At 36.1% G+C, this 24,894-nt stretch overlaps 1 protein-coding gene across 1 annotated transcript; it reads left to right on the top strand.

Annotated features, from left to right (window-relative positions):
• Nucleotides 1-1,395: 1,395 nt before the first annotated feature.
• LOC149968646 (uncharacterized) lies at nucleotides 1,396-4,339 on the top strand. The gene is made up of 2 exons (XM_090173172.1): nucleotides 1,396-1,483; nucleotides 2,994-4,339. Exon 2 carries the CDS (start codon nucleotides 3,088-3,090, stop codon nucleotides 4,201-4,203), a length of 1,116 nt encoding a protein of 371 aa, XP_090029298.1. The 5' UTR covers nucleotides 1,396-1,483; nucleotides 2,994-3,087; the 3' UTR covers nucleotides 4,204-4,339.
• Nucleotides 4,340-24,894: the final 20,555 nt, after the last annotated feature.

The raw sequence follows: 24,894 nt of genomic DNA, 5'->3' as shown, positions 1-24,894 counted from the left end.
CACTGTCCTACTATCGTCTTCTTGACAGTTCATTTGCCGAAGAACTTTTTATTTCCCTAGAGAAAGATAACATACTTTAGCGGACGTATGTCGCGAGTCAGAATACGTGGCGAATGGATAAATATCCCACGCCAACAAGTGGCGTTTGGAAATGACGGACTTGAATATAGTTTCTCCGGTAACACGTTTCCAGCCAAGCCATGGCCTTCCGTACTTCGAGAACTATGTCGAATAATTTCTACAATTGTCGGGGCTGATTTCAACTCTGTATTGGTAAATCGATACAAAGATGCGAATAGTTACATAGGGGAGCATCGAGATAACGAACCAGATCTGGATCCGAAAGTACCAATCTCGCCTGTTTAATAAATACTAGAACAATTCTGTAGAAACTTTGCAAATTTTTAAACAATTATATAATTTTAAAATTACGCCCGAAATATGTTTTGGATAAATAAACACTTCTAAATACTCCTGTAAAAATAATGTTTTTATTTTCCAAGAGATAAAATTACGATGGGGAAACAACGACATAAGTAAAATGTCGGACGTGGTCCGCGGCCCGCCTTAAACGCCGTCATCCCGATATTTTAGCGTGGGTTTCAAAATTAATATCCCTTCTGCTGTAGGAGGTGCATTTCTAAATTTTAAAGCAATCGATGGAACACATTGTTGTATCATTGAAGTTAATTTGAATCAGATTGACCGCGTCATAATTTAATTAATTCAAATTAAAATGTCGGACGCGGTCCGCTTTAAACGCGGTCAACGTTTGGTTTATATAGGAGTTGCATATTTACATTTCTAAAATTTGACTGTCATTATACAATGAGAACCAATGAGATTGCAGTATTATTTGATTTTATTAAAGCGGAGGAGCATACCGGGGGGCCCAACGGGTGGAATTGGAGAAACGCTAAAAATAATCTCAACATATTCATTATCCCTGAGAATAAATAAATACATTCTTGGTATTTATCTACCCATCTTTTAATTTGGTAAACGGTAATATTCGGTTTGCTATTATTACCCCCCCCCCAATTAATTAATCATTACCCTTATAATATTAAAATAATATTAATTTCAATCACGTTTCCTATTCATATTTGATTTCAAATTTTAGTCAATTAATGTAAACTTCAAAAAAACGCGGTCGAAAAATATGTTTTAGTTTTCTTTGTAGTTTATGTTTTTCTCCGTATTTTTAGATAACTTTGGCTTTTTTGGTTATATTAATATTAATTTTTCCGTAATATTATTAGAGCTTAAAAGCAGTTTCTAATGTTTTACGTCGTAGTTACAACCGTAGGTTAATTCAGTTTCGTCGGGTACTCCACCGCACCGTAAATATTATATTTTCCATCTTTTAGAATTCCGGCAGATTGACGTCGGTGAAGCAAACGCATAGACGCTAGTATTTAGATTATTCTTCATTCTTTAAAAAGTCTACTAATATAAAATGTTTTAGCTTATTTAAATAAAGGTAGGTAAAATTCTTTTAGTCATTTTGTTTTGTTCAATGAGGAGGTGTATGAAACTAACCTAGGCCACTAAATAATACGTCGCCATTGGAAACTTAGATGATGCCATAATGTCGGAAATAGGCTAGCGACCTAGCGTTAATAGTTTGGGTGAAGTAGAGTACCCGACAAAAGAGAATTAAGCTATGGGCGTTACTACGCCGTGAAACATTAGAAATGCTTTTAAACTATTATGAAATTACTAAAAACAAATTCCTAACGAAAGGTGCATCGGAATGCTTATAGTTTGAATATTGATTATGGCGCCCCCCTTAAATGTAATAAAATTTAAAAAAGATAATATATAGTATATTTTACTTTTCATCAGGTGTCTAAAGACTATACACTTTCAAATTACGGAAATTCTTTACTTAAGCCTCCATTATATTCGAGGGGTTGGTCCCTCCGCGAACTCGGTGTACACTGTTGTACCTCTGACTGTGCTAATAAGAGTTCGTGAACTCTTTAAAATCGTACCTTTAACACTACTAAGTACGCGAACTCGTTGTACAGGTCATCCGAGAGTGACTTAACCCTCGATTATATTACAGTCTATATTAGGAATATCTTGACAATTTTGCATTTGAAGCTGATCTTGATAAAATAGTGTATTGTCCTTATCGGGGACTGCCGCTCGAATTATCGCTAATCATAGTGGATATTTTGATTATGTACCTTCTTTACTATATTAACTTAAGTGTGCAGTCGTGTAACCGACTACACCAAAAAAATGTTTTTCCAAATACTGGAGTATAATAGTTGTTATGAAGACATTGATTTATGCAGAAAGAAAGGGACACTAAAGCATAGCTCCCCATCGAAACAGTGTTTCTTTCAGGTATATCTCCGAGGGGTCGAAGCCCCCCCGGAAAAAGTCCATCGCCCCCCCGGCGCTTCCCCTTTTTCCGACGCCACAGCCAGGCGTGCATGGAGTGCTACGCTCTCCACTGGATACCGGCACCCCCGGATGTCTGGGAAATCCCCCCGAAGAAAATTTTCTGAAAGAAACACTGCATCGAAAACACTTTTATTGTTTAGACAAATATATAAGCTTCATTATTGTTTAAGCAATATTTCAACAAAGGCTAGGGTAAATTAGGTTATGATACGCTGCCGCCGGACCGGCGGCCTTTCCATATCGGTGTAGAGCTTAACTAAAGTGGCACCATTCAACCTACTGAGCCTACTTAGATTTCCTTTAGCCAAGGATAGTGCGAACTTAGCTAACTGATTGTGATAGTTTCTAAAGCATTTCTACGCGAGGTTTATAGAGTTTAACAGAGACCGACCGTAGGCCCTACCAGTGGCCTACTTGACTTGAATAGATTGCATTCCCATTTTAAACGAATTTACCGTTTTTTTTTCTCGAAAAAGGCCTACCTGACGTAAATCGATTATTTTAAGATTTTAAGGTGATTTACGCTTTTTAAGAAAAAGCCTAACTTCGGTTAATCGAATGATTTTCATTTTTAGGCGGATTAACGAAATTGTAGAAAGGGCCTACCGTCGTTTAAGGTTTTTGTATAAGAAACACCAATTAATAAATCCAAAGAGCAGCCGAGAAGAGATGTACAACTGCTCAGAATGCGTCTACGCCACGAACCATAAGAGTCATTTCATACGCCACCGAAGAACTCACACGGGCGAAAAACCCTTCCAGTGTGACCAATGTAGCTACGCGTCTGCTCATAAGGGGCATTTGATTTCCCACAGAAGAACTCACACGGGGGAAAAACCCTTCCAGTGTGACCAGTGTAACTACGCGTCTACAAATAACGGTAGTTTGATTCGCCACATAAGAACCCACACGGGCGAAAAACCATTCCAGTGTGATCAGTGTAACTACACAACTGCATTTAAGGGTTGTTTGATTAGCCACAGAAGAACTCACACGGGCGAAAAACCCTTCCAGTGTGACCAGTGTAATTACGCGGCTGCAAATAATAGTTGTTTGATTCGCCACAGAAGAAAGCACACGGGCGAAAAACCCTTTCAGTGTGACCAGTGTAACTACGCGTCTGCAGATAAGGGTAGTTTGATTCGCCACCGAAGAACTCATACGGCCGAGAAGCCCTTTGGATGTACGAAGTGTGGATATCAGACCAAACATAAGAACTATTTACTTCGCCACGAAAGAACACGTCACTCTCAGGGGACAAAGGCCCCAAAATTCCACAGTAGCGATCAGAACTTATCTACCAATAAAACCCTTCAAGTGCACCATCGAATTCATGGTCTAGCTGGAATCCAATTTGGCACTTCGAACAGTCACCACACAGAACCAGTGCGCCAATCACAGCCTCGTGAATTTCACCTCTCTGGTCCTCAAACTAGAGGTAGGTATTGTTTGGTGCAACTGCGACGTTTAACGGCGGAACAGATTGAATCCCTCACTGAAAAGCGCCACTGCGCCCACGCCGTGAAAGCGGAAGTTGCCCAACCTGACGCAGACACTTCAGCCGTCGAGAGAGGAATGGTGTTTGGCTACAATTGCGTCAACGTCGATGCCAGCTGCGTCAAACAAGAGCCATTTTATGACTTCATCGACCAAGTTCCGATTGCGACAGTCGTAACGAGAGAAGAGTTGGAATATCGTCCAGTTTGGGACAATAAAGAGGGTATCCCAAGGAACCCAGACACCCCGATCAAGATCGAGTTCCCTCACGAAGTTGAAAACATGTGAAGAATGACGTTGTTCATTTTAATGTCATGTTTTAATTTTAGAGAGGTTGAGGAAGCAAATATTTATAAACTTAACACAAGCAGTAAAAGTAGCTTGTACTGTTAGCAAAAGCCTTGAAAAGACTTATTTCGTCTTTAACGATGTATTTTTCATTTTTAAACTTTTTCAGATAGTGTTCGTAAATTGATTGACACTTTATTAATATTGTAATTTTATCACTCTGACCAGTGTAAATATAATTAACTTGATATAAAGTAATTTTCAACGATTGACTTAACACTATAGAACACCAAAATTATAAAGTTTACATTTTGTTTTTAAAAATATAGTGTTCTATAGCGTACAGTCAAATTAAATTTGAGATATTTCTTTATTTTCATTAACATTATTTCTTTTGGTAACGTAAGTGGTATTTACAGGTGTAACTCATTCTGAATTCTTTTGGCGGGTAAAGTGAACTGATGATGAATTGGGTTAACGGTGCACCAATGAAAATAATTATGAAAACACAATTATGACAGGGCGTATCGTACTCAAATGTTGAAATAAAAATTTAGGCTTCAAATTTAAATGCAAAATATTTTGCAGGGGTGATTCTTGTAAAAACATTTGGGTAGTACCAACTTGTTATTTTTCATGACCTATTATTTCAGTGACAAAATGTACGATTTTGTCCTTACCATTTCCATTAAAGGTTTTCGAAAATGCTTTAAAACTTACTCATGGAAACTTTTCGTCTACCACATAGCGTTCAAAATCTACAAATTCTAAAACCGTGAAAAATTTCACAATTTTTCTGAAATTCACAAATAACAACGATCTCCACCGAGAGATTGCAATTTCTAGAAGGTATAGTGTTTGAGAAAAATGCCTGGGCCGATCAAATAAAGACACCCTGTATATCAGTGGCATAGACAGAGGGTTTTCAGTGTCCATAGCTTTGACTGTCCGAGCCCTCCCCCTTTTAATGGTTTCTGACTACGCCATTGTAATATAAGTTATCATTTCTCATGCAAAATGTTTACTGATATAGATGAGTTTATTTTATACCATAATTTAAGTAAATTCATTCTGTCCCAAGACTGAACTGAAAAAATAATGGTGGTGGCGGACTAGTTATTTTCGTAAAACACCATTTTATCGTTACGCAACGTAATATGCCACCATCTAATTGTGAAATATCCGATTACATTTAGATTCCCTCTGGTGTATTCTATGGGAACCAAATTGCAAAGGAGTGGCCAATGGGATTTGTTATATTTCCCCCAATTCCAAACAATAAGAATTCATATTCGGATCTTAAGTTTCAAATAAATAAAAAAACGCTCTGATCAAAATTAGATGTAAATATTAATATTCGGTGATTATAATGCAAATCTACAACCGCCACTGAGTCGAAAGGCAAGAAATATGAATAATTCAAATTATCACTTTACTCAACTCATCACCAACCCAACAATAGTTACTTTAGACACACGAACAGTAATGGAAAATATTTATACAAACTCACCAAAATGAATTATGACTGCAAACATTCCCTTGAGTTAAATCAGATTGTACCCGACAATGAATACTGATCTTTTTGTTAGAGATATCCAAGAAAACGTAAATATATCCGATAAAAGATCCTCAAGTTCTGACGAAATTACTGATATTGACACAGACGTTACCTATTAAACATGGACAATATTAAATTATTTAAATAAACAAGATCCACTTGTAACAAGGCGGATTAGTATTAATAACCCACCGAAATTAAACATTATACGCACCTTTGGGGGTTGGCCATTCAGAGGAGTAGAAACTACTCGAATCTGAACTATAGACAACACTACAAATCGTTTAGGAATACAGCTACCGCCATGATCTTTTTATGAATAATATAACCTACTTTGAGAAAAATCTAAAAAATGTTTGGAAACTCTTAAAACTTTTCCTTAAAAAGAAACCCAAATCTGTCTGGGTAAATTTGAGAGTTAACACTCAAGATTATATAACACCAGGTACAATAGCTGCCATATGAAATGAAATTCTTACAAAATTATTCATCCACCCTTGAAAGATATTTAAATCCAGGCCCGTAGCCAGGATTTTTCAGTTGAGGCTATTACTACTTTAATTGAATATATCGAACCAGATTTGAATACTTGTCAACTTATTAATGGGTAAAAAGGCGCGAAATGCAAATTTGAAAGAAATGACAATAATAATAATAATAAAGGTTGGTCAATGATGCTATCTTTGAAAGACCAGTTATCTCTGGTACTTTGCCACATTAAAGTAGGTCTTTTGGAAGAAGATTAACTTACCGTTTTGGTATTTCACGATCAACTGTTGGTTATGTATTACTTGGTTTGATTTATGATACCACAGGTTATCAAATCTACAATTGGTTCCTTCTCTCGCAGTGTTTGATGAATACATTCCACAAGAGTAAGTTGAAATGTCCTAAAACTAGGGTAATTATAGACGCTTAGGTACTTTTTATTCAAAAACCTGATGACTTTTAAACACAAAACCTATAAAACTCACAATACGGCTAAAGGCTTGATAGGCATTACACCAAAAGGGTTCATAAGCTTTATATCCGATTTAGTTCCTGGTCGGATAAAGAATTGGGAGAAGAATGTGGGATACTGGATCTGTTAGATCCGGGGATTCCGTAATGGGTGATAGGAGATTTCTCATTGAGGATTTACTGAAGCAAAAGAGAGTGGCACTCTATATGCCCCCATTCTTAAATGGAAAACCTCAAAGAGGAAAGAGGTACACGATAAATTCCACATTTTGAATATCGTATTTCCGAACTCTATGAATAATCAACTTAATAAAGTTTCGAAGATATGAGCGTATTTGGTCAACTTTTGTTATTAACCTCTTCTAGATATAAAAAATGAATGTATTCAGCTTTTGTAAAATCTAAACTTTATTTTGAATGAAAATTTGTACTCATCTCACTTTTTCATTTTTTTTAGATATTTTTCTAAATATGACAAACCAAAATCTGCATTAAGGTCAGAAGTTAAGAAACTAATTTGATATTACCAAAATCTTTGTCAAACAAAATCCTTTCACAAAAAGGTTAACTATTCCCACAATCAACTAAGAGATTACACCAGGTTAGATCTGTCAAAACTAACTTACTTTGGATTTGATAAAAGAAATTATGGTTTAAATCCAGTGCTAATTTAACATTTTCTTAATTTTTATTTTATAATTTGTTCCCTTAGATAACAAGCTTCGTCATTACCAATACCCAATTCTTTGCATTAAGCTAATGTTCTTTTTTTTCAAATTAGACTGAAAGCTTAATTTTCTTCATGAACTAGTTTAATCGGTGTAGCCCCAAACATACGAACAGTGAAATTGACGTGTTCTTGAGTATCTGCTTATACTCGTTGGTCGCAATGCTTTCGTTTTGAACACCTACTTGAACGTAATTGTTTTCTGCAAGATCCGCCCCATTGAATATAGTTTTGAGAAAAACACTGTTAACTTCTTTCTTACGTTCCAACTTTAAGCCAAATTTAGTTGCTGTTCTGTGGGATATTCTTTCGGTTTTCCGAAGTAAATGGTTAGATTGTTCACGCGTGTCTTTTTCCAGGTTTATTTTCGCATATAGATAAGAGTTCTGCCTAAAAGAAGTTTGTTACTTTTATCGATTTCCAATAACTTAAAATAAGGGATATCTGCTCAATTCGTGTCTCAGTTGACGCAGAAAAAACAGTTGTGCTCCTGTCTATTACATTATCAGTCCCAGTCGATTAGCGAATAGTATTCGTCTTGTATTGTCCATAGCATTGACATCTTTTTTCCCCTTTTTTACCTCTCAATCGATTTTTGATCCTCTCCAGCATTTTTGTACATCACTGTCACGTCCAATGCTCTGCAGTGAGCAGAATTCTTTTTAATTTTTACTTTCTACCCCGAAGAGCTTTACTTCAATTTCCTGGAATGTGTCGGATAAAATCTAGTTCATTAAAAGTTCTTTTCAATAAAGCTTTTTGATTTGGTGCACTTTACATACTAGTCTTTTGTGCGCATGGTTGATCATCAGACAAAAAATTTTTACCACAGAACTGCTTCAACAGGTTTGCAGGCGTCATCTTCGCCTGTCTTGCATCTACACCAAGCAGATTCCAACATGCCCTTCACGGTGATTAGCGATATAGCAACATTGTACTTCGAGTTAAGCGAAATCATTTAGACTAGATGGTTCAGAATCTTCAGTTAATGGAAGAGATTGAAAATACTTCGGAAACTTTGCGGACCTTAAACATTCTGTAGCCTAGAGTTAGGGATTGTTTGGCCTTTAAGTTGTTATGATGTTTTGTTATAGCACGTTCTTTAAAATTCAGTGGTATATAATCTTTTTTTGTCCGGTTTCCTTTAAGTAATATTTTGTTATTAACAGCTATTCCTTTGGACGCCTTCATTGTTGAAATAATCTTAAGAAAGTTGTGGTATTAGATAAAATTAGAGTAATAGAATATTATTTAAAATTATAACATACTTGTTATTTGTGGACTCTTGGTTTCCAATACGCTTCTATGACTGAAAAGGTTTAACAAGGATTAAAACGCGTCGCCCCTACAAATCCGGAAACGACTCTCCATTAAAGCTTTGAAGTAACGTGAACTCCCGAGAATAAGCAACATTCGAACAAGTCGCTTAAGACCACAAGATATTTATGAACTCAACTATTGACCTGTAGTGAACATATAGAAACGTTAATCTAAATTTCAAATCAACAAAAGGGTGAAATTATAACTCCATATAGTGCTTTAGAGGCAAAAACTGTTCAACTACTCTGTAATTCAATAATTTTACCACTCTACAACTATAGAGTTATTTTCTACAACTCCGCAAACTTGGCGTATTGAAATAATTTTCAAACTGCCCATAATAATGGATGTGGATTCGTCGCTGAAAGGAGTATTATGCCTCTTCAACAAACACTCGTCAAAAACTTAACTGGAAGACTTTGAAATAACAACATACGTTTAATCTATGTATCATGATGTCTCAGATCTTCAACTCCGCCTGCCCTACTTATTTCTTAGAATATTTTAGAAAACCAAGAAACATTCATACATAAATAACACCAACTAGCACTTCTATCTTCTTGGTTGAAGATCTACAGAGCTCGTTGCTTCAAAAGAGTACAAAATATCGCGATGTAGAATATGAATAGTATATGAATTTACAAGCCATTTGCGTTTATATTTCTTAACAAGTTGGAAAGTCAAAATATACCTCTCCTCGGAAGAGTTTGCCCTTGGGCCGAGGGGGTAGCGACTTGCAAAAAAAATTGTACAATAGATATCTGATTTCCAAATATTTTCGATATTTCTTAAATATTTTCGATATTTCTTAAATATTTTCGATATTTCTTAAATATTTTCGATATTTCTTAAATATTTTCGATATTTCTTAAATATTTCCGATATTTCATAAATATTTCCGATATTTCATAAATATTTCCGATATTTCATAAATATTTGCGATATTTCATAAATATTTCCGATATTTCATAAATTTCCGATATTTCTTAAATTTCCGATATTTCTTAAATTTCCGATATTTCTTAAATTTCCGATATTTCTTAAATTTCCGATATTTCTTAAATTTAGGATATTTCTCAAATTTAGGATATTTCTCAAATATTTCCGATATTTTTCATATATTTCCGATATTTTTCATATATTTCCGATATTTCTCAAATATTTCCGATATTTTTCAAATATTTCCGATATTTTTCAAATATTTCCGATATTTCTCAAATATTTCCGATATTTCTCAAATATTTCCGATATTTCTTTGGATTTCTCGAGATTTCTAATTTTCTTGTGGATTTCTAATATTTCCTATATTTCTTGTCGATTTCTAGATTTCCGGAAATAATTGTTTGGATTTCTCGCTCTGTGGAAACAATATTTCTTAAGTGACTACCCCCTCGCCTTGAGCGTATTAACTACTGGACACGGCACTGAACGATATTTCACCATATTCCGAGCTTCCTCCTAAAAACGTAATCCCGGTCCTATCCCGACCGATATAATATTTTTATTATAATTAAAATAAGTATTACAAATGTTATAGCCTTAAAAAAATTGCACTTATAGAACCAAAAACCAACTTTAGACCAAAAACGTTATTAAATTAACGAAGTATGAAGTTTTGGATTGAAATTAGTTTTTTTAATTAATTTTTTAAAATTTGTTTTAGTGTTTTACTTTTTTGTTTAATTTTTGGGGTATGGTGTTTTCTTGAGTATGTTAATTTCTTAATTTAGTTTTCATAAGTTTTATGTTTTTAGTATTTTCAACTTTTTAATATTCCAACTCAATATCCTGTAAAGGTTTAAAGCTGTTTTGTATTCTAAAATTATTTTCCGTTTGTATGATAATAATGTTCTTAGTGCGGGGATTTGGGGCAAAAACCCTAATCCTTTTCAATTGCTGTTGTAGAAAGCCAGGCAGTGACTCAAGCAGTTTCCACGCTTCTTAGGGAAATTGTTTGACATCACTGACAAAACCAATAATTTCGAAATATTGTGAGTAGTAACAAAACCTTCGTGTGAGAAGGTTAGTAGTGCGGGATATTGCGAGTCCGATAGAGTTTTAAAGTGCATTTTTACTTCATTCAATTTCTTTTTATTTCCCTTCCTAATTTTAAGTAAATAGTTTACATTTTTTAACGCGCACTAAAAAACCTTAACCGAATAGTGAAGCCTAAACGTAAACTAACGTAACCACATTAATGAAAATGTATCGCGCATTTAAAGCGGAGAAGAAGACGCGTAAAATAAATTACGAAGTTGCAGACATGGGCAAAATCGTTGGTGATATTTAGAATTCCACTCTCTCACAACAAGTATGAAATATTCATTATAGAATTATCATAATTAAAGATGAAATAATCATCAGATTTTGATTGATGAAAACTTTAAAAAACAAAACTTTTTGGTGAATACCAGAATCTAAAAACGAAATTTCGACGTCTTGATTCTAGTATTCACTTTAAAAGTTAAATTTAATTTTATTCCAGTGATCGAACTGTGCAGCGAAATAATCCCGTTCGTTTCCATCCAAATATAAATTTCCTAGTTCCGACCCAATTTAACTATTTTTCCCTTAAAATAAAGTATAAAATGATTGGATTTATTTATAGCACGTCCTTCTGATAAATGTTTGTATAAATAACTATCGCAAACAGCGTTCCTCAATTTGTGATTGACAATTCCATTTTCCGCGACTTCACAGTTGGTGGCTATGAAAAACACCCTCGTGTGACCTCCATGATTTGTTTATGATAATTATGACTTAAATTAAAGTTATATTTTAAAACAGATGTCTGATCACACTTACGCAAGAACACCAGATGTATTTTGACGACGAAGTATTGAAGCAGAAAATAAAATTCAAAAGCTGAGTAGGCTTCTCAGAAACTGCAACAAACGCTGCAAAGAAAAAAGAAGAGAATTGAATCAATGAAATAGTTAATGGACCTCCTTAAACAAAATGGTTTAAAAGACAGACGCTTCTGATGCAATCGACTCTAGGTTTTCTCCCGGTTTCATAATCTTATTTAATCAATTAGAAAAAATAATTATAATAATAAAAACACTAGCATACCCCGACACACAATTTTCTATGACTATGACTGAATATGTACACTCTAAAAACACAACACTCGAAATTGAATGCATCGGCATTCAATGCCTTGCCACTGTGGTGGAATGCTTTACCATTCAAATGTAAATGCTCACGGGGACGTTCAACTTGGACTGCTAGGTTAACATTCAATATTGAAAGCGACGATTCAATCCTGAATGGGTAAAGCATTCAAAGCCGATAGTCGCACAGTTCATCTTTGATTGCTGAAGTTCCAATTTAAGCGATCCGGCGTTCAAATTTAACTCTTTTGGCGATCATATTTACCTGAAATGGCGTTCAAGTGTGCGTGATTTAATATTCAAATTAAAGTCTTTTGACGATCAAATTTAAGTGTTCCGGCGTTCAAATGTAGGTTTTAGAGTTCATATTTTTAAGTGTTGGGTCGATCATATTTACCTGAAATGGCGTTCAAATATGCGTGACTTTTGATTTATCATTCAAATGTAAGTTTTTAGGCGCTCAAATTTAAGCGTTCCGGCGTTGAAATTTAAGTCTTTTGGCGTTCTGTCTTTTGGCGTTCAAATAAGTCTTTTGCCGTTCAAATAAAAGTCTTTTGCCGTTCAAATAAAAGTCTTTTGCCGTTCAAATAAAAGTCTTTTGCCGTTCAAATAAAAGTCTTTTGCCGTTCAAATAAAAGTCTTTTGGCGTTCAAATTTAAGCGTTCCGGCGTTGAAATTTAAGTCTTTTGGCGTTCTGTCTTTTGCCGTTCAAATAAAAGTCTTTTGCCGTTCAAATATAAGTCTTTTGCCGTTCAAATAAAAGTCTTTTGCCGTTCAAATAAAAGTCTTTTGCCGTTCAAATAAAAGTCTTTTGCCGTTCAAATAAAAGTCTTTTGCCGTTCAAATAAAAGTCTTTTGGCGTTCAAATTTAAGCGTTCCGGCGTTGAAATTTAAGTCTTTTGGCGTTCTGTCTTTTGCCGTTCAAATAAAAGTCTTTTGACGTTCAAATATAAGTCTTTTGCCGTTCAAATAAAAGTATTTGGCGTTCAAATATAAGTCTTTTAGCGTTCAAATATAAGTCTTTTGGCGTTCAAATTTAAGTCTTTTGCCGTTCAAATAAAAGTCTTTTGGCGTTCAAATATAAGTCTTTTAGCGTTCAAATATAAGTATTTGGCGTTCAAATATAAGTCTTTTGGCGTTCAAATATAAGTCTTTTGGCGTTCAAATATAAGTCTTTTGGCGTTCAAATTTAAGTCTTTTGGCGTTCAAATTTAAGTCTTTGGGTCGATCATATTTAAGCGTTCCGGCGTTCAAATTTAAGTATTTAGAAAGGGAACAAGTAAGCTTACAGCATTAATAAGTTCATAGTTTAGAAAATACGTTTTTATTGAAATTTAAACTTTATTCTTTAAAGTAAATTAAAGTGTATTCTAAAGCATGATCAATAAACTCATAGTTATTTTGTAAGTCTATCGACAATGCTTACAACCAGCGACGAAGCATCCGTTGTTACAATTTTAAAAACCACTTTCGGGAAATTCTTGACCATTGTTTTTCTCAAGGAAGTCGGATACTCAAGTTGAAACGTATAGTATCCAGAAAACAAGGATGCGACTGCCATTCTTATAGAGTTGACGTCAAATGAGTCATTTGACGTCAACTCTATAAGTGTTTGAAATGACACCCCGTCAATTTTAACGTACAAGGTAGAATTGAATATTTCTCTAATGTTTTCATTTTGGAATATTATTGTTGGTGTATTCATAATTGGATCCTGTATGAAATATAAAAATATAAATTTTATGAAATATAAAACCGCATGCTTTAAAAAAAATATTCTAACTTTAAACGTGAACCATGAAACTATGTGGTAATTCACCACTTCAGTATTTATTGTGCCATTTACGGCAGTTTTCTATTACTATTTAAATTTTGTAGAAACAGAAGAAGGAAATTGAATACTAAGCAGTTCTCTTCTTTAATAGTAGATGGCGCGTCAGTCACTGCGTTTGCGCAGATCGTGTTACCGAAGTGGTGAATTATCTTGATTTTTATTTAGTGAAGGCTAAAAAGCTCTTTCAAAAAACGCCAACAATTAATTTCGAGTTACCAGGTTTTGGAGATCAGGTAGCGAAATATAATGAAACCTAAATTCCCAATTTAAATTTCTATCAGGTGTATTTCTGTTTAAAATCTGTAGAGTCAATAGTTTTTATTTCAACACTAAACGTTTACTAGTGTTTAAAAAATCTCGTTCCATAAGCTTAACGTAACCATTGTTTGCCAGAAGCGATGAAACCTATATTTTCTTTAAGAAGAAATAATTTCGTTGCTTAATTTTAAGTCAAGAATAATATAAAATTAGAATAGCAAAACCAATTGATATTTACCTGCTTGTTAAAAGGTCCCCTCGTGGAGTGGTGGTAGTTACTAGTTGAAAAGTAGGCCAAGGCTTAATAAGACTGGGGGGTAATGGCCTAGTTCCCACGATGGCATGCTCTAAAGTAAAAGCAGGGTCTTTTTGGAGTGGGTAGCGACGCATCGCTGCCAGGTTTTAAAACGCAAATGATGCCAGGCCGGAGCGCTACCGCAGCCGTTACTAGAAAGCTGGGCTGAATTATTGTAAATAAGCCCACATCGCACCAATTATGGTGCAGCCCAAATTAATTCCTAAAATTATTGATTTGTATTACAATTATGGTACGTCTGGCAGCACTGTAGCGACGACTGCCCTTCAAAAAATTTCGGCATCCGGACCAAAGACCGTAGTTTGGAGTAAGTCTCGACAAAGAATATAGACCCCAGGAAACGAAAGAAAAACCGTTAATGCCTCGCCTCTCGAGTTGACGGGAGAGCTACCGGCTAGGCGAATCAATAGAACCGGAAATAAGCCCGTCAACCTAGGTTTGCCTTTGGAGGCTAGAGACAAGCAAATTATACTAGATAGAGCTGCAGTTTCCATTCCTGGGGTCTAAATTCTTTGGTCTCGACAACAGAAAGGGGGGGGGAGAAAACCTGGCCTTCTTCTTTTGAATCTCCTATCCTCTACTTGTTGGTCAGCGCCTCCTTCCGAAAAATGGTTTTAAATTATAAAATGAATTTCAAATTTTGTAAATGATTTAAATCGTGTAAATTTGTGCTACTATAGGGTTAAAGTAATATCCATTTTAGATTAATTAATCGTTTCGCATTTTAAATAGCTCAGGTCGATCACGTTTTGTATACAATATTAAGGTACCCTGACTGTGGTTTTCGACGGTTACGGTCGCCGTCGGTCGGCAAAAAAAATTTAATTAATTTAATAATAAGGTATATCCGCTATATACAAGTTACTCCACATTGATCTTAGCCAAGAGTCAGAGTTTGTTAATTCTTTAGGCATTATCCGCCAAAATCTAGTGATCCGGGTTCGATTCCAGACCGTTTAAATATTGCTAATTAAAATAAAAAAATTGCACTTAATTTTCTTTAAAAAAGCTCAGCTTAAATTCTATTATTAATTATATAAATATAAATATAAATAATGTATAAAAACTATTAAAGAAACAATTGGCACTTCCATAATTAAAAAGCATAAAGAATGGCAGAGAAACAGGGGCGTAGGAACCGGGGGGGGGACCAGGGGGCAATGGCCCTCCCCAGAATTTTGCTGGGAGGGGCTACTAATGTTATTGCACCCTCCAAGTTTTTGGTCAGTTGAAAAAACGTATACCATGAACGTTTGTTGGAAACCTTGCCATATGAACGTTTAGACGTCCAAAGCATCGCCAAAGATTTTTGCATGCAGAGGCTTATGGGAGTTCGTTATGGTTGAGCAAACCGTCGTTTGCTAAAATTCGGTTGCTCACAAAGTCGTACCGAGATCCGCATGTTACGCGCTTGGATACACTATAACGTTGTAAGTTCACGTAAGCTTCGTCACTTTTTTTACAGCAGCCGAGAGCTCACTCGAAAATATTTTATTTTTGCCGTAGTTCACGAGATCATGTGGCCAACGATCTTCCGTGCAAACAACTGTTAAATTGAATGGATGTAGAACTTGTAGTCAAAATTGAACGCCAGGATGACTGGTGAATCGAACTTGAAAGGCTTTTTATTAAATTTGAACGCCAAGGTGACTGTTTATTCAAAATTGAAAGGAATTAGTAAAATTAGATCTTCAATTTGAAAGCTTTTTTAAAATTGAATGGTAGCGGTTAAATTTGAATGCCTATTTGAAGCGGCATTCAAAATTGAAAAGTGTTATTCAATTTTTAAAGGAAATTGAATGCTATTTTTTAGAGTGTACAGAAGTGTACAGATTTTTAAGAGAACATATTTTCTTAAAAAAAAACCGGGCCTACTCTGAAATATGTCGAATAACTTTAGTTGAGGTGTGTATTATTCATATTGTTACGTCATAAAGGTCTTAGGGCCTGGTGCGGAGACGTAAAACTTGGCGATTCCTTTTATTTTAACAAGTTCTCTATTTAGCGATTCAAATTTAGCGAGCTGTTTATTTCTCGTTCCTATCAATCGAACTCGCGGGGTCCATTAACTTGACCCCCCAGTAACGGGAATTTTAAATTATTACTTATAAACGAATTGCACTCACCTTGCACCACCTTGCACCACAAAAACTCAAGCTTGCACCACTACGAGGCGGACGGTACTGGTAAAACTAAATGGGGGGCCAACTTAATGGTCAGCCCCCCCAGGTAACAAAAACGAAACAAACACGCGTTTCGATACGCACTCGGCTTGCACCATCTTGCACCGTCAAAATTAGAGCTTGCACCGCTTTCATTTAAAAATTATAATATTTTAGTAAATGGGGGGCTAACTTAATGGTCAGCCCCCCAGGTAACCAAAAACGAAACAAACACGCGTTTCTATACGCACTCGGCATGCACCACCTTGCACCGTCAAAATTAGAGCTTGCACCGCTTTCATTTAAAAATTATAATATTTTAGTAAATGGGGGGCTAACTTAATGGTCAGCCCCCCAGGTAACCTAAAACGAAACAAACACGCGTTTCTATACGCACTCGGCTTGCACCACGTTGCACCGTCAAAATTAGAGCTTGCACCGCTTTCATTTAAAAATTATAATATTTTAGTAAATGGGGGGCTAACTTAATGGTCAGCCCCCCAGGTAACCAAAAACGAAACAAACACGCGTTTCTATACGCACTCGGCATGCACCACCTTGCACCGTCAAAATTAGAGCTTGCACCGCTTTCATTTAAAAATTATAATATTTTAGTAAATGGGGGGCTAACTTAATGGTCAGCCCCCCAGGTAACCTAAAACGAAACAAACACGCGTTTCTATACGCACTCGGCTTGCACCACCTTGCACCGTCAAAATTAGAGCTTGCACCGCTTTCATTTAAAAATTATAATATTTTAGTAAATGGGGGGCTAACTTAATGGTCAGCCCCCCAGGTAACCTAAAACGAAACAAACACGCGTTTCTATACGCACTCGGCTTGCACCACCTTGCACCGTCAAAATTAGAGCTTGCACCGCTTTCATTTAAAAATTATAATATTTTAGTAAATGGGGGGCTAACTTAATGGTCAGCCCCCCAGGTAACCTAAAACGAAACAAACACGCGTTTCTATACGCACTCGGCTTGCACCATATTGCACCGTCAAAATTAGAGCTTGCATCGCTTTCATTTAAAAATTATAATATTTTAGTAAATGGGGGGCTAACTTAATGGTCAGCCCCCCAGGTAACCTAAAACGAAACAAACACGCGTTTCTATACGCACTCGGCTTGCACCACCTTGCACCGTCAAAATTAGAGCTTGCACCGCTTTCATTTAAAAATTATAGTATTTTAGTAAATGGGGGGCTAACTTAATGGTCAGCCCCCCAGGTAACCTAAAACGAAACAAACACGCGTTTCTATACGCACTCGGCTTGCACCACCTTGCACCGTCAAAATTATAGCTTGCACCACTACAAGGCGGACAGTACTGGTAAAACTAAATGGGGGCCAACTTAATGACAAGCACCCCAGATTTAACATACACTTCGGATTTCAGCTTTAAAAAATTAAATCTTCCAGACTGAGTTCAGACTTCCTGAAAAGTTTACGTTTGCGTCGGTCGCATCCAGATAAGGCTTTTAAAAGGGTTGGCAACCGCGTTGACAGGCTAGGTCCGTATCCCGGGGAGAAGACATTTGCTTACAAAAATTACGAACGAGTCGGGTCTAAAAATCACACTTTTCAACACGAGTCTCTTCCCCGATTTGTTGTAGGAGGGGAAGACACTCGTACCGGTTTTGAAAAGTAATTTTGTAATTTTTGTAAACAAATGCCGTATCCGCCGGATTTAGCCTGTCAACGCGGTTGGCAGCCACTTTAAGTAAGGGAAGTTTTGGCCATAAAGTTTTTTGAATATCAAATAATCAAACTTTAATCGACACTCCTGAATATTTAACGTTTCCCTTGTTATGTCTAAACAGTGGCCCGACGTGAACGTAAAATTTCAATTGTCTGAAACTAAAAAACAAGTTAACAGAAATTGCTGGCAAATTATTTTCTTCGGACAGATTAATTTATCTTAAAGCAACACGCAACTCTATTGTAGCTCGATTTTCGTATGATAGATGTCGCTACATTTGAAATATTTTGATAAAATGGGTACGTGACGATGTAAAGATCGCTTTGAACAATACTAAAAACCGACATACTTTATTCGTTCTTTATATAGTCTGGTTTGGCCCGCGTGTTGCTATTAATTTTTTCCCCTTATATAAGTTATATATTTATGATCGTGAGAGTTACGTGAGATTCTCTTGTCTACGCTGATAATTTGTATCGTTTTAAGGATTAGTTTCATTTCGAAAGCTAGTATGTACTAGCTAGTGAAACTAGGCCTTTATTGACTCGAGGGAAGTGTAGAGTCTACATTCAGGAGCCACAATTTCCTCCTCTGATCTTGTCTATCTTTTTACTAAACACTGCTATTTTGATTTCCCTAAAGCTTTATGTCCACGCCATTGCCGAATGTTCATTCCCGGCTGGAGAGGAAGAAGGCTACGGGAAAGGTCGTTTCTGCTTCAAGTGCAGTAATAGTGCAGATAATGAAAAGCGGCTAACGCAAGAAATGACCGCTAAGGAAAATTGGAAGGGGTTTGGCGAGGAACCTTTGAAGAAAAGGAGACGCGGATCATATGTAAACCCATTAAGTGAAATGCGAACCGCCAACTATTCATCCCAAAAGAAAATTATGCCGATAGGTTTATTAAAAAACGCCAATCGCGCAGACCTGCGCCCAACAAAAATTAAAGGAGATAGCTGTAGTTTTTCGAATAGTTGCGCCTTCGACTCAATAATTCATTTATTAGCAACATCGATTTGCGATAGCGAGGAAATGAAAAACAAATTAGATATTCTTAAAGAAATTCCCTTGTTTGATTTGGCAAATTCACTAGGCAGCGAAGGCATAAAGGCAACAACATACCAAAAACGAGGACTTATTTTGTCACAGGTGACAGATTTTACAATATTACGAAACAAATTGAAATTCTTCAATTGCAACGAATCGGTTCCTGTGTTGCTAAGGAAACTTTTCCGCGACTATCCTCTGTACACCTATCATAATGTTTGCAGTAACGCTGTTTGCCGAGCACAAAAAATTGAAAAATATCGCGGTATTTTATCCATTGAATGCCCACCACAAAATATTTCACTTCTACAAAATCTTGTGAGTAGACACATCGATGGGCATCAGATTGAATGCTTTAAATGTGGACGAGAAAGAAATATAACAACGAGCAATATTCAATTTTACACATTTGTCGAATTGACTAACTTAGACGAAAGACTTGATTATGAAGGCGTGTACAATGTGAAGTTGAACGACATTCCCACGAAATTGAAAATCAAAGACTATGAAATGAAGCTTCGAGAAGTAATGGGTTACGGAGGAGCAAAAATTACCATCACAATGGCGCAAATGGGGCATTACATTTCGTACGCCTGTCGCGAAGACGGATTAAGAGGAAAGTGGGAAAAATATGACGATTTAGCAAAGTAGAGAGAGGATTGTGTAAATAGCGAAATGGTCTGCGTGCACGCACTTTACTATTCAATTTAAACTCATTTTCCTTAAATTTAAAGTTTTTTCCCTAAAGTATTATTTTAATGTTAAATTTTAAAACAAAAAACCTTTTCGGTTGACTTTTAAATATAAGATATATATCTACATTTCTAAAAAATATTTTCTATTACATTATAATAAAGTTATGAACACAAAAAATGGCACTTTTCTTTCATAAATGTTAAGATCATATTTTAAGATCGGGGGGCTGACCTTTAAATTATCCCCCGATTTATTAAAATATTATAATTTTTAAATGAAAGCGGTGCAAGCTCTAATTTTGACGGTGCAAGGTGGTGCAAGCCGAGTGCGTATAGAAACGCGTGTTTGTTTCGTTTTTGGTTACCTGGGGGGCTGACCATTAAGTTAGCCCTTAATTTACTAAAATATTATAATTTTTAAATGAAAGCGGTGCAAGCTCTAATTTTGACGGTGCAAGGTGGTGCAAGCCGAGTGCGTATAGAAACGCGTGTTTGTTTCGTTTTTGGTTACCTGGGGGGCTGACCATTAAGTTAGCCCTTAATTTACTAAAATATTATAATTTTTAAATGAAAGCGGTGCAAGCTCTAATTTTGACGGTGCAAGGTGGTGCAAGCCGAGTGCGTATAGAAACGCGTGTTTGGTTTCGTTTTTGGTTACCTGGGGGGCTGACCATTAAGTTAGCCCCCCAGTTTGTTTCTCTTGTAACTCCGTAACTATAACGGTGCAAGGTCCAATTTTGGTGGTGCAACATGGTGCAAGAGGGGTGCAATTTATTAAAGCTGAAATTCGAAGTGTATGCTAAATCTGGGGGGCTGGTCATTAAGTTGGCCCCCCATTTAGTTTTACCAGTACCGTCCGCCTCGTAGTGGTGTAAGCTTGAGTTTTTGTGGTGCAAGGTGAGTGCAATTCGTTTATAAGTAATAATTCAAAATTCCCGTTACTGGGGGGTCAAGTTAATGGACCCGAAATGGGTGTGCAGAGACGTAAAAGCGATTCCTGTTAATCGGCGACGCTGTTATTTTTTCTAATTTCTATCCTTAAGTCACGGACCAATGGGAGAGCTCGATTTTCGACGCAAAAAGCTATCACGTGGTTATTGTTGGCTTGCGTTTTGGTGGTGAAAGCCTGCCTCTTCCGATTACTTATTTTCTCACTCGTTTTATTAAGTTTTAAAATTTTATAGTTTAATCCGTTATTTTTTTAATAAAATATATTTTTATAATATAGCCACGTAAGGCAGCACATCAGTTTTTGAAGAATGAGAGGTTATCCAAAACATTTTTACAGCATTAAAACAGTGCATGAAAATTAGTTTCTTCTGATTATATAATTTTCTTACTCTTATTATTTATTAGATTTGATGCATTTATTATACAGTTTTGTTATCTTAAAAATATACTATTATCGTATGGTTGTACAGCAATAAAATATAGAATTAAAAGTAGTTTCATTACTATTGTAAGCCCACATTTTCCCAAATAATTGTCTTTTTGAAAATGAACCATATCATTTTGTTTTAAGGAAAATATTTATTTCAAAACTAAGCTGATAGCAATTAAAATTAATCTAGGAATAAAATAAGTAGGTAAATAAATTGAGAAAGACATTGTAATTTCACGAGTGTACAATTTTTTTTTAATTGTCTAAAGCAATTTCTAGCTAAATATTGATCACACGTATAACAATGGTCCTGTGATTACATCATTAGCTATTTGATATAAATTGTTCTTCTACCTAATTTCCTGGCATTTACACAAATACTATAAGCGTGTACAATTAATTGACAAAAATTTTAAGTTTAATACATCAAATTGGCTCGGTAAACTCTTGATGGATGCCAGATAGACTAAATATTCCAATACATCTTTCATCGCAACTCCTAGTCTACCTGAGGAATGGTTACTTCTCGGTAGATGAAAACTGTTTGAATCGGTATAAACGCTGGTTGATAGCTAAAGATCTTTGATACACTGAACCAATTCACTATGTCATTACTGACTGATTAGTTAAAACCCACTGCATACACTACCAGCAAATAAAGATCTATAAATAAACCAATGCTTAGAAATTCAGAATACACCAAAAGTAGTAATGTATAAGATTCCCTATTTTAATTTATTCTTACCTGTAAAGTTGCTATGAGTGGCGGGCTTATTTTAGTTTTTCGTAATTGATTGTGGTTAGGCCTTGGCTCTGACAATATTTTGACAAAAACATTTTTTGGAAAGCGATGATGAGCTAGAAACTCCAATTAAAATAATTTAAAAGAACTGACCTATCGCGTTATATTATTTACCTTTTCAAAGTAGGTAAAAAGCGTTTACTTGTGTATTTATTTCCCGAGCTCTTTGCGTACCGGCCAAAGAATATACATCCCAAGCATGGAAACTCTAGCTTCCTCTAGTGGAAATTATTTTCCCTAGTCGTTAATTGAGGGAAGGTAATCGAAGTGTAAAAAACACGAGCTAGTGCATTGAGGGCGTGGCGATACGCCATTTTATTTTAATGATAGAGTAGAGACATAATCAATAGAGGCTAGACAAACAAAAATCTGTTTAATTTAATTTTCAAAGACTTATTTGGTCCGACTCTTAAACGAAGATTCCTTTAAAAAAATTATAACAATCGTATAAAACGTTCTTAAGTTAAAAATGCATATTGATTTTGCCATAGCATTCGGTGGAAAAACGGGTTAATTTTTGCATAGCGTTACGGTGGGGGAAGGAAGAGGTTTTAATGTTAAACTCGAGACTACGTACATATACACACAGACGACCGTCTGTGTATCTAATAGGCTCAAAACATGTTTGTTATTTAATTTACTTAATTCCACATGAAAATTCCTTTACATAAAAGATGTACAGAACTTCTATCACAGAAACTTAAGTATGCGAGATTTTGTAATGGGCCGATAATTATAAAATAAGCTAATTTTCAATACTTTCACACCTAAATTATTTCCTTCGGCGGTTTTCGTCAGCTATCTGTCTTGGTTTTTTAAGTTACCTAAAATAAAAGTAAATGAAAAAATATTTCACTCTCAATTTTCTTTATTAATATAAATCAGGTTTAATCAATTTAGTGATTATAAGTAAATAGATATTTCGGCGTTGAAAATGAAAATATCAACCTTTAAAAATGGTCCTCTTGACCTACAAAATGTCTTTCCCTTTAATTTTCTGAAATCTGATGAAATAAAAATCAATGAGACTGTTAAAAATTAAATTCTTGCCCCCTTTCTTGTATATAACAAGTTGGCAAGCCAAAATATACCTCTCCTCGGAAGAGTTTTTGACTGTACCCGTGGTTCTGCGGTAGAACGCTCACCTGTCGTGCGAAAGGGCTCGGGTTCTAATCCCGGCCGTTTAAAAAATTATACTACACCCAATGACAAAAAAAGGTCGCTTTTGGAAAAACCTTTTCCCTGATTCTAAGAAACTGCGTACGCAATGATTACCCTTTGCCCCGAAAATGCGAACGCGTTCGCAGGCCTGACAGACAGACCCACAGACAGAAAGACACGGTGGTTGTATAACCCCTCCTAGGGTACAAAGTCCCCTCGGAGAGGTAAAAATTAATTAACCCATTGTTTAATTGCATTACGTTTAAGTGTATATAATTGTCGTTGTGTAAATTTTGTCATTTGTATTTAAATCTTGTAATTGTATTTTTAGTTTTATATTTTTCAAGTTTCATTTAATTGTTGTATTATGTATTTTGGCTCAGTGTTTTCTTACCCGTTGGAAATCCCTTTCGGAAAACCTCGTATTTTCCATCGCGTCAAGCTATTGTTGGGGTCCCAATCCACTTTCGACGTCACGGTTTCGGAATGTTGGGAAAAATTTCTATTTGAGCGCGGAGTAGCCTCGCTGCCCAAAATTCCGTTTTGTGCTAAAAATTAGCCTCGCGCTTATGACTTTTGTTGAGGCAGTTGTATTTTAGAAAGTGTAAGAAGCGGCGGTTTAAAAATTTCTTAGCTACCTTTATTTTGTGCGCTTTGTTAGGTAGTTGGTTTTGGTTTTCGGTATTGCAAATAAATGCTTTGTGTTGCTTTAAATTGGCGTTGTTTATCAATGGGATTTCTTGATCATCAAGTAACTAGTCTCTCGTTTTTCAGTCGGCGAATGACTTCGCGCGGATCTTTTAACTAATTGCTCTCCCACGGTGATCAAGAAACTGAGTGGTGAGTCGAACGTGCGGTTAAATTAATTTGTTGGAGCGGTATTAACAATAAATAGAACTATGTCGAGTGAAGAAAAAAAAACTAGCGCGCCTTGTTAGCCAGCGGGGCTCCGATGGCGGTTACAAAATACGTGATCTTAGAACACACAACTCCCAAAGGGATTGTGTGAAAATAGTTTAACTTCACGCTCTGTTGAAGCAAATTCCGTAAAATATCCGTTATGGCAAGGAGGGGTCCCAATATTTTAGTAAAGGCCTCTGACCCGTATTTTTGTTTAATGGGAAGATTCTCGCTGCTCCAGCGTTTCCAGAAATGTTGGGGGAGCTGCTGCCTAAGCAGATTAGTTTGGCTTAGAGGAGCGACCCTTGTCTTGTGTGCGATGAGCTGGACGTGGATTTGACCGGTGGATGATATTGACATTAGGTAGATAGTGGCTGAGAATGCCTTTCCGAGGAGTCGCAATACCCATGGACCGACGACTCATGGACGTCTGGCTGTGATACGTTGCGTGGTATGGCAAGCTTTTCGATCAGTGGTAGGTTATCCCTGAAGGACGTCCATTCGGCGGCGAGACGAAACGGCAATGGCTCGTCCCAATCGAGTCTGAGCCGCCACATGGCCTGGAGCAACGTCTTGGCAATAATCGTGATCGGGGTTAGTAGCCCAAGAGGGTCGAAGACCTTAGCCGTGTCTGACAAGATTGTTCTTTTCGTGGTCGAACCTCTCTGTGGCAGTGACGACACCGAAAACGAGAAATGATCCAGAGCTGAAGCCCAAAACCGACCAGGCGTTTCAACAGTCTCGTAATGGT

The sequence above is a fragment of the Leiobunum rupestre genome, chromosome 1, assembly GCF_980474605.1.
Source record: "Leiobunum rupestre chromosome 1, qqLeiRupe1.1.hap1, whole genome shotgun sequence".
Lineage (NCBI taxonomy): Eukaryota > Metazoa > Arthropoda > Arachnida > Opiliones > Sclerosomatidae > Leiobunum > Leiobunum rupestre.
The sequence above is the reverse complement of the archived record's forward strand: the minus strand, read 5'-3'. Positions and strand labels throughout refer to the sequence as shown.

What these genes read in the sequence shown, in the direction of transcription:
- LOC149968646 (XM_090173172.1), top strand. Translation starts at nt 3,088, where the DNA reads ATGTACAACTGCTCAGAATGCGTCTACGCCACGAACCATAAGAGTCAT.